This window comes from Agrilus planipennis, unplaced genomic scaffold, assembly GCF_000699045.2.
Source record: "Agrilus planipennis isolate EAB-ADULT unplaced genomic scaffold, Apla_2.0 scaffold294, whole genome shotgun sequence".
NCBI classification, from domain to species: Eukaryota; Metazoa; Arthropoda; class Insecta; order Coleoptera; family Buprestidae; genus Agrilus; species Agrilus planipennis.
In genome coordinates this window covers 17,737-28,581 of record NW_020439100.1, presented here as the reverse complement: position 1 = coordinate 28,581, position 10,845 = coordinate 17,737, and the positions used below count along the sequence as shown (strand labels likewise).

Here is a 10,845-nt window from a genome sequence, read left to right as displayed (position 1 = left end):
TGTTTAGTGCTAATAATTATCTATATTTTTTACAATTATTTTAATTCGAAAACTTTTCCGTTTAGTTAGATTCAGTATTGTTAATTACTTTCATTACATTTCAAATTTCTTTGTTTCTTTTTTAAATTCAACTTTATAACATTTCTTAAACTGTTTAGTTCATAAATTCCTTTATTTTATTATTTGGTTTTATAATATTTGTGAATAATTGTCTCCGGATAATTTTTTATCTCACGACTGCACAACTAGTACATAGACAGTCTTGATCTTCCATATTCCCAAAACCAAAACCAAGATCAATTTTGCTAATCACTGGAATTGTTTGAAAAACGGACATTTACTTGGTGTTTCAACACTAATTTACTAAATATGAACTCCTTTTCTTTGGATATGTCTTAATCTTTATCACTAAATGTTCAGCTTATCTTATGCTTATATTTATTCTGTTATTGAATGATAAATTAAACACAAATTTTTACTTTCCTTCGCACTTTAGTTCAGGCTTAGGAGGCGTGTTTAATAGTATTTCAGTTTTTAATCTAAAAACCTACTGATAAGAATCCTTATGGGCAAAAATTAATTTAGACTTGTTACTGATTATGTCACCCTTAAGTTCAGCGCCCCTGGACTCCGTGTCATCTGCCTCCTCCCCTCAAAACCAGTACTGTTTACACAAACGATTTTTTTTTCTTTTTGAAAAGTCGTTGGACAACTATTTTGACAACAGTAAAAAGTGTTGTCTATTTTTTGCTTTCATTAATCAAATGTTTACTAGGATGGAAGCGTCCGCCAACGATGTTTTTTTTATGCTCCAGCTTTTTAATTTACCAGAATTTAAAAAATGAAATATATGTAATATAATTTGCACGAGTTCAACGTTCTTAACGATAGAACTACATCGTAATCCATTGTCTCATATCTAATGATTTGGTTAATCAAGAAACTATTAATATAATTTGGTAAGAAAATAAATAAAAGTAAAACATAAATTTTAGTGTGCAAGGGAACAAAAGCAGGGAAAGAGTTATTATAAAGATTTCGGTTTCTAGAAAGTGCGATAATTCATGATGTAATCAGCAGTAGATATATAAACCAAAGGATAGCGCAAGGTCGAGTGTCCTTTAACAAAAAGAAGTCACTTTTATACTTACTAACGGTTAATTTAGATATTGAAAAAAGATTGGTGTTGATTGAAAAGGTGTATGCCTATACCACGGCACTGTATGGGTACGAAACATGGATGGTGGGCGAGGCGGAAAATAAAAGATTGGAAGCGTTCGAAATGTGATGTTATAGGCGAATGATGAGGATACCGTGGATAGAGAAGGTTAGAAATGAAGAGGTACTAGGAGGGAAGAATAGGAGAATAGAGGACTCGGTGGAAGTCAATAAGAAATAGCGAGATAGGTTGCTAGGACACATTCTCTGAAATGAAGTGCTAGTCAGAGACATATTACAGGTAGAAACAGGAGTTATAAGGAGAGAGGTAGATCTGGATTACATTAGGTACCTACTCTTCGCAAATAGTTAAGTGTAGGAAAGTTATTTATTCGACATTTAGATACTATTTGGTCTAACCAAATATTAATGGCTGATATACGTTATAGGCGGATGATGAGGATATCGTGGGTAGAAAAAGTTAGAAATGAAGAGGTATTGGAAAGAATAGGAGAACAGAGGACTCTATGGAAGTCAATAAAAATGGGCGAGATAGGTTGGTAGGATACCTTCTCAGGCATGAAGGTCTAGTCAGAGACATATTGGAGGCAGAAACAGGATTTAGGAGGGGTAGAGGTAGACCTAGATTAGATTACTCTTCGCAAATAGTTAAGGATGTGGGCTGTTGCAGTTTTAGGGAAATGCGAAGTTTAGCTCAGGATAGGAAAGAGTGGAGGTACGTGTCCAACCAGTCTTGGGACTGATGACCTTATGATGATGATGGTGATACGTTGAATGAAAGCAAGGAGGACCATTGAAGGTAACTGAGGCCATTGAGGCTAATGAAAATAAATTTCTAGCGAGTGAACAAAGTAGTACAATAGTATTAATTTAATCCAGTAAGTTATCATATCGTCTATTTAAATTGTCCTGTGTAGGGTCATGATAGATTATCACATAAACCGGTTGTATAGTTAATTATGGTTTTTTATAATGAAGATAATTTTTTGGTAATTATCAAAATTCTGATCAGAATTTTGCATAAAATTAGCTCTTTTTTGTTAATTTGTGTATCTTATTTTCTTCAGTAACGTAAGAAACTTTTAGGAAAGTGTGTCATGTTCATGTATGTACTTACCTCGTCAATTACAGTTTTGAAAACAAAACAAAAAAGGCAACATATTTGCGTCAAACAAACGGTTATTAGCCTAGTAAAGTTTTGCAACAACAAATAATTAAAGTATTGATATTGCTCTCTTCTGGCTATGACGTTAATGGCTCTATCGATGTTGTTGAATCATTCAATGTACAATGAAAAAATTATTTGTGGTATTAGTAGGTAAGCAGTTCAAAAGTTTTTTAATTCTCGGTAACAACTTCTTCCACCAGTTCCTCGCTAAGCAAAGTATTACATTTTAAATATAATCTGTACTTAAACACAAACTTTTTGTAAAGATATTTAACCGCTTTAGTATGTATTTAGTACTTCGTCACACATAAAGTTGACTTATGATCACCTACAGAAACGCATTCAATTCAAATCGTGTTCGACAATGTCTCCACCTTTCTCAGCTATCATAAGAGTTGGAGCGTTCGTATAATGAATCTACAACACCTTTTATTCCATAAACGTTTAATCTTTGATCATCTACAGCATTTTTATCACTGTGATAGTGTACCTGTTGTAAAAGTGACATGTTATATCATACATTTCCAGGAAACGTTTGTGTCAGAACCATCAGCCTTGCAATTGAATATGGGTTTTTTATAAGGTTCAGTTTCTACGGATTACATGGCAGACTATTGAGTAATATTCAAAATTATTTTAATATCTTCTTAGAAATGAAGAGGTATTGGAAAGAATAGGAGAACAGAGGACTCTGTGGAAGTCAATAAGAAATAGACGAGATAGGTTGGTAGGACACCTTTTCAGGCATGAAGGTCCAGTCAGAGACATATTAGAGGCAGAAATAGAAGTTAGGAGGGGTAGAGGTAGACCTAGGTTAGATTACTGTTCACAAATAGTTAAGGATGGGGGTTGTTCTAGTTTTAGACCGAGCGGCATGGCCTAGAGATCTAGACCATTGCTTAGCATTCGGGAGGACGCCGGTTCGATTCCGGGTCCGTCTGCCTTGGGCCAAGTTTTTCTGTGGTTTCCTTGAATCACTTAGGCAAATGCTGAGGCAGTAATATTCCACAGATAATCTCACTCTCTTCTGTCTTCATTTTGTCAGTCTCATCTTTCTCACCCGAACCACCACCCACCCATTCCCACGATTCCTGAAAGCAGGCTGAAGAGGGCCTTCCGCCCTACCTTCCGGCTTAGTCCGGAGGGACTGCCCGCCCACCAGCATTACTGGCTGGTGGGAATGAAACACCCAAAAGTTTTTGACGTGACAAAGTCTTATAATTCGATGGAGCCGGCTGCGCGCACGAAAAAACATGACTCATGCGGCGTTACCTCGCTCTGAGGCGTTCCATTTAAGGCTTGAAGTGCAAGCGAGAGCGCGGAACGAGCGACAAAGAGGCACANAGCATATAAAAATTATACGGCTTAAATGTGAAGTTGGGTGCAAAAGAATACAATTAAATCCTCTGTCGGGAAAAAACGAAATGACTTTCCGAACAACCCTATAGTTCATGACAAAAAACAATTACATTACTGTATAGTTCTTCAAAAAAGGCAAACTATCATTGAATATCAATTTTCACCTAGTTACGGTTACGATAACCTAATGTTTTGTTGGTAGCATTATTAGTTCGAGCATTCTAATTTTACTAAAAAATTATAAATCATAACCAACTTCTGCTTATATAATTTAAATAGAACGAATGTATAATCAACAATGAATTAGCAGGACAATTTTTCATACTCACTCGAAGTTGCAGTAACACTGACTGAATATTTGCATACGTTGAAAAATAATTTACAACATAAGGTAGCGCTTATCGGAGAGTTCTTAGAAGCATATTTGCAAATTATCAACTGTTGAGATAAATGACAAAAATGTAGAGTGTAGACCATTTATAGTTTAATTCATAGGCGGCTCGTGATGAAATCCTGAAGGTTACATGATTTACAATTAGATGATTATTTTTGTTTATCGTAGTCCATAGAGGTAGAAAACGAAACTTCGGTTTTGTTTTCTCATTGGTTATTATTACGATATAAACGTGTAGCAGAACTTTATAATTTACAGCAATCAAATGTGTCGAAAGTATCTTTTTAATATTGATGTTATTTGTTTAATTTTTCGGGAATGAAAGTGACAACTTGCAATTAGTTGCTTTCGAATAATGAAAATACTGATATCCACTTTGAGCTAGTCTATAACGATCAGTGAGTAAAAGATCTTATTTGTGATAGGTCACGTAAGGTGTAATTCAGAAACTTCTAAAAATCACGTGCTTAATATCGGGTTACGTTAAGAAATTTTATTTATGTCATTGCTAATCTACACGGTTTAATGTTTTTTTTTTCGGTTCATTGAATATACGAGGTCTATTCAAAAAGCATCGCGAATTTTGTTTTTTCCGCGGGTTACGTATATTCGAATTTGGACTTTTTTTTCTGGAGTTATGTTGGTATTCATATTTCCCACTTATACCGACAAGTTCGGCCATGTTGAATGTTCAGTTAATTTTTGACAGCTGCTTTGCTTGCACGTGTTTTGGCTCGTCTTCGATTTTTACCTATCCCAAAGAATCTTCATCCAATTTTGTGTGAAAACCAAAATTAAGTGCCCGGACGCACTCCGAATGTTGACTATGACATATCGTGAAGCTACCTTGGACCGAAGAACGTTTATCGGTGGTACAAAATCTTCTCAGAGGGCCGAAAAGATGTGAACGGCGAAGAGCGTGCCGGACGCCCGAGCATCAGACGATAATATTGATGAAGTGTAGAAAATAGTATTGGCCAATCGTCGAATCACCCTTAGAAAAGTTTCTGAGGATCTAAGCATATCGATTGGCTCCTGGCATTCGATTGTTACTAATTATTATTTAGGCATGAGACGGGTCGCCTCGAAATTCGTACCAAAATTTCTCAATTTCGACCAAAAACAGCATCGCATTAACATTGCTAAGGAGCTGTTAGACTCTGTCCGCGATGACCCAAATTTACTCTAGGAAGTCATAGTTGGTGAAGAATCATGGGTGTTTGGTTATGACGTGGAAACCAAAGCTCAACCATCCCAATGGAAGCTGCCGCACGAACCAAGAAAAAAGCGCACGAAGTTTGGTCGATTGTGAAGGTTTTGCTAACAGTTTTCTTCCATTGCGACTTCTTCCTCGGGAATGCGACACTACCCAGTCGTACGGACGGCTGGGTGTCTTTTGAAGATTTCCCCTGTTCCACGAAAACATAAAAAATAGGGGCGTGGTGCATCATGAGTTCTTGTCACAGGATAGAACGGTCAATAAGGAATATTACCTGCAAGTTATGCGCAATTTACTCGAAGCAATCCACCAGAAACGTCCGGATTTGTGGAAGAACAAAAACTGGCTTTTGCACATTGCTAACGCCCCTGCTTACATACCCTCGTGAACTCTGAAGTGTCCTAAAGGCCCATTGTCCAGTAAGGAATACGCGGATTTGCAAGCTTGTTTTAGTTTATACGTATACTGTATAATCTGGTGTTTAATCTGGCAAACTCGTCTTCTAGAGTAAAGCACTGTGGACGTAAACTAGTCCCCTATTCGGATGTTCGGGCAGGGAGCGAAGATTAGCTCAGGATAGGAAAGAGTGGAAGTGCGCGTCCAAATAGTCTTACGATTGACGACCTTATAATGATGGGCAGCAATTCAACTTTTTGGAGGCATGAGCAACAATGCAAGTGGGGCCAAGTCTTTGACAAAAAGTTGGATTTTTATTAGGACGTTAATTTGAATTTTCATTTTCTGTTGTATTGCGTAAGACTCATTCTTCGGCACTTGTAGGAGCTGTTATGGTACTCGTACATACATTGAGAAAAACAATATTTTAAGAGAACATTTTAAGACCTAAACGTGTGACTATTAATCTACCAATAAATTAACTTTATCCGTACCTTTTTTATTACTAAAATACTTCAGATTGACATTAGTAAGCAAAGTTCCTAACCGACATTTCGGTTTCTACATACTCTAGGAAACACTTTGAGTAGATAAACTATTGGTAATATTTTCATCCTTTTATTTTAATGTAACGACAAGCTTTATGGTTGCAAACTGAACTGTCTCTAAATATTTTAAAGGTGTAATAATCATGTGTCACAGATGGTTTACTTAATTTTTTATGGATTTCAAAACCTATGATGTAGACGAAATTTGATCTCTAAGAATATCAATTTGAACTAGTCCAATTCCAGTCTTCCTTAATCATGTCTGCCCCCTTTTCTGCAATCATGAACGTGGGTGCATTTGTATGACCAATAGGTATAACAGGCATAATAGATGCGTCTACAACTCTTAATCCTTTCACTCCATAAACTCTTAATCTTGGGTCTACTACAGCGTCATCGTCATCCTCCGAACCCATTCTACAAGTACCACACTGATGATAAATTGTAAAAGTGAAATGACGTGCCATACATTTCCAATAATCATCTGTCCCAAAACCATTAGCTTCACAGTTGGGTATCGATTTTTTATACAGTTCAGTTTTTATAGACTGCATGGCGGGTTGCTGTGTGATATTCAGAAGGATTTTGAGACCTTTAATGATATTGTCTAAATCTTCCTCTTCAGAAAAATAATTTGGTTCAATTACAGGTTTAGATAAGTAGTTGTTATCCTTAAGAGTTATCCTCCCTCTACTTTTCGGGCGCAGGAGCATTGGAAACACCATAAAGCTGGATCCTCCAATTATGGGACCGTAGACCTTGTAATAAATATCTCCATCAATACCAAAAATCCTTCTGAAGATTCTTGTAGAACTAAGGGAACCATATAGATATAAGAGCTCTATGTTAGGATAACCGTTCGGATCAAGAGGATTTTCTGTATCGTGGTAACTAATGGTTTCGCAGCCTCCAGATAGTGTATAAACTCCTTTATGATTGGGAAAGTACTCTTTGAAACTCTTCGGTTTTAGAAGACCTGAGTCAGCATCGGTGGTATTAACCAAAAAGGTCAGCCCTCCAACTGCGATATGGTCCATAAGATTGTAACCAACTTTTAAATCATTTAAAGCTGGTACACCTACTTCTTCAAGATGTTCTTTGGGTCCAATTCCGGACAGCATCAATAACTGGGGAGAGTTGATTGCTCCCGCACAAACAATTACTTCTTTACTTGCGTTCACAAAGTATCTTTTACCATTATTTAGTAGAAATTCTACGCCATACGCCAACATCGTGCTAGGATTAATAAGAATTTTCGATACCATCGCTGACTTCTTAAGGTGGAAATTATTTCTATTTTTAATTGGGTGAAGATAAGATCGACTTGCGCTAGCTCTTACTCCATCTTTCATCGACGATTGAAGAAAGGACACACCAATTGATGTTGCACCATTGTAATCAACGTACCTAGACCCGTATTCCATTTCCGCTTCAACTGCAGCCTTTCCTATGCTCGAACGATATGGTGGATAACTGACAGTTACGTAGCCATCTTGAGAATGATATTTAGTATCGTTATCATATCCAGGAACGACAAAATTTTCAACCTTTTTAAAATATGGTAGAACATCCTTGAACGACCAGCCCGTGTTTCCCATTTTTTCCCAATTATCATAATCTCTTCTATTTCCACGAGTATAGATCATGAAGTTCAAAACACTGGACCCTCCGAGTACCTTTCCCCTAGGAAAATTACACTGCCGATTTTCCATCCCTAGACAATAATTATCACTTGGTACCGTTTTGTAATCCCAGTTTGCCTCACTGAGCTGGAGAAAATTAGCCAAAATGGGGATGTCCATAATGAATTTTTCGGAACCGCCTAAAATAGAAAAAATCTTGTCTAAATGTAATTACGCTAACCGAGCGTAAGGGTTGCATAAGGGTGATGTATGAGCATTGCGCATTCACTGCACCACGCAGGTGCTGTAATGATTGGACCGTTATCAAAAATCCCACAACTAGCTAGAGGAGCTTTTTTTTCTTTATCGATGCCGGAGCGCTGCAGATTAATCATAACTTTTTGGTGAAACTTGGTAAAAACCTTCAGGAAGTTGCCAATGTGTTGGGGTCTGCATATAGATATAGCGCCCTAGGAAATAAATTCATTTTTGAGTGAATTAAGGGGGGATGAAGTGTTCCTATAAATATTTAACGTATTAGAATTCTGAAAAGTACAAATTTCACAACGTTCTGCCTCATTTTGTCTTGATTTTATTATATCTATTAAAAAAAATAGTTCATGTATTTTGTAAAATCTTTTGCTGTCGCCCAGGTTTGTGTGTGTTTTGCACCTTAAAATTGGTTTTCAGTTGTACACTACATTTAAGATTTAAGATTGTTAAACGTCTTTGTCTGGAGCGCGGCGCTGTGCGAGTGCGAGATATAGACGGTGGATGCGGCGGAAAAGAAAAGGTTAGAAGCGTTCGAAAGTGGTGTTACAGGCGAATGACGAGGATACTGTAGATAGAGAAGGTTAGAAATAAGAAGGTAGTAGAACCTTCTTGGGCATGTAGGGCTACGGAGAGACATGTTAGAAGCAGAAACAGGACTTACAAGGAGTAGTAGACTAAGTTATTTTTCGCAAATAGTTAAGTAAGTGGGATGTTCTAATTTTAAAGAAATACGAAGATTAGCTCAGGATATGAAAGAGGCGGATGTGTGTGTTCAACCTGTCAAATGACTGACAGCCTTATGATGATGATGACTAAATTGTAGATTTACCAGCTTCTAATAGAAGTACATTCCAATTAGGATTTTCAGTCAAACGATTGGCTATCACGCTTCCTGCCGTACCAGCACCAACTACGATGAAATCGTATTCTGAAAGTATCTCCAAAGTATCGTCTGGTTCATTTGCGGCTTGTTCACATGACTCTTTTATAAAATCGAACAAGGATCCGATTAAGCTTCCAGCGTAAATTGGAACGATATAGGATAGAATGAAGCACCTTTTAAAAATTTTCATATCGAATGGTTTAGCTACAAATGAAATAAAATGACTACCTAAACTAAAATTTTTTGTTATTTAACAAGCGTATTATAGTGTACAAAAATGACGTTACATTTGCATAAAATGATTAAAATTCGGTAGAACAAACTAAATAAGAGACAGACAATATTTGCTTGGTTTATAATATATAATATCTGTTTGTCAATTATATTTAGTTTAAACGAGTTTTATAGAAAACAATAAAAATATTGCGACGCACTTTTAGTAGTGCACTTTTTTATGCATAAAATTATGTACTTGAAGGTATTAAAATAAAATACGTAATTAATGAAAAAGCTCGCATAAAATTTACTTCTACAACTTTCTCTGACGGTTCCAAAATAGAGATTACTAATGGGAAATGGATCGATTTTCTATAGAATATGCGTAGGTATAACTAGACAAACATTCTCTGATGCACAATGGATGATAAAAAAATGTTGTAACTGCTAATTATGCATATATTTCAGTCCTCTCTTTTATTATCTCTTTTTAAAACTACTCGAAAGATTTTATAATTGTGCTTTCTACGGATTACATGGCAGACTATTGAGTAATATTCAAAATTATTTTAATATCTTCTTAGAAATGAAGAGGTATTAGAAAGAATAGGAGAACAGAGGACTCTATGGAAGTCAATAGGAAATAGGTGAGATGGGTTGGTAGGACACCTTCTCAGGCATGAAGGTCTAGTCAGAAACATGATTTAAAAGGAGTAAAAGTAGATGCAGACTAGATTATTGTTTGCAAATAGTTAAGCATGTGGGATGTTCTTGTTTTAAAGAAATACGAAGATTAGCTGAGGATAGGAAAGGATAGGGTGTGTGTTCAACCTGTCAAATGACTGACAACCTTGTGATGATGATAACTAAATTGTATATTTACCAGCTTCTAATAGAAGTACATTCCAATTAGGATTTTCAGTCAAACGATTTGCTATCACGCTTCCTGCCGTACCAGCACCAACTACGATGAAATCGTATTCTGAAAGTATCTCCAAAGTATCGTCTGGTTCATTTGCGGCTTGTTCACATGACTCTTTTATAAAATCGAACAAGGATCCGAATAAGCTTCCAGCGTAAATTGGAACGATATAACATAGAATGAACCACCTTTCCAGAATTTTCATATCGAATGGTTTAGCTACAAATGAAATAAACTGACTACCTTAACTAAAATTTTTTGCTGTTTGACAAACGTATTATAGTGTATAAAAATGACGTCACTTTTCATAAAATGATTAATATTTGCTGGAAAAATAACAACAATACCAGACAAATAATATTTGTTTCATAATCTGTTAATCTGTTAGTTAAATTTACTTTAAACGAATTTTATAGAAAACAATAAAACGACTTACTTTTAGTAGTGCACTTTTTATCCATAAAATTATGTACTTGAAGGTATTAAACCAGAGCTTCTTAAACTTTTTTCATTCACGACCGCATTTATGATTGCGAGTTTCCTGGCGACCCCATATAAATATAAAAGAAAGATAAATTAAATTAAAAAAACGAATACACATTTAGATGTTATAAAATCGTATATTTAAATATTTGACATTAAAATTTCTCGCGATCCCAGAACTTT

General features: G+C 35.9%; 2 protein-coding genes across 5 annotated transcripts in view; both read right to left on the bottom strand.

Annotated features, from left to right (window-relative positions):
• Nucleotides 1–4,126, bottom strand: part of LOC108740775 (glucose dehydrogenase [FAD, quinone]-like) — a 21,278-nt gene extending 17,152 nt beyond the window's left edge. For 2 of the 3 annotated variants that reach the window (XM_025977479.1, XM_025977480.1), the window contains exon 1: nucleotides 4,036–4,126. The gene's annotated coding sequence lies outside the window, so the exon portion shown is untranslated. The remainder of the gene's footprint in view (nucleotides 1–4,035) is intronic. The other variant, XM_018475239.2, reaches the window with a different exon arrangement.
• Nucleotides 4,127–6,317: 2,191 nt separating this feature from the next.
• On the bottom strand, nucleotides 6,318–10,713 carry LOC112905323 (glucose dehydrogenase [FAD, quinone]-like). Of its 2 annotated transcripts, XM_025977481.1 has the most exons (3): nucleotides 10,616–10,713; nucleotides 10,141–10,398; nucleotides 6,318–8,085 (listed from the first exon to the last, which is right to left on the bottom strand). In XM_025977481.1, exons 1-3 carry the CDS (start codon nucleotides 10,638–10,640, stop codon nucleotides 6,485–6,487), a joined length of 1,884 nt encoding a protein of 627 aa, XP_025833266.1. In that variant the 5' UTR covers nucleotides 10,641–10,713; the 3' UTR covers nucleotides 6,318–6,484. The 2 variants fall into 2 exon arrangements, with proteins under 2 accessions (XP_025833266.1, XP_025833267.1); XM_025977482.1 differs by lacking the exons at nucleotides 10,141–10,398; nucleotides 10,616–10,713 and adding an exon at nucleotides 8,988–9,273.
• Nucleotides 10,714–10,845: the final 132 nt, after the last annotated feature.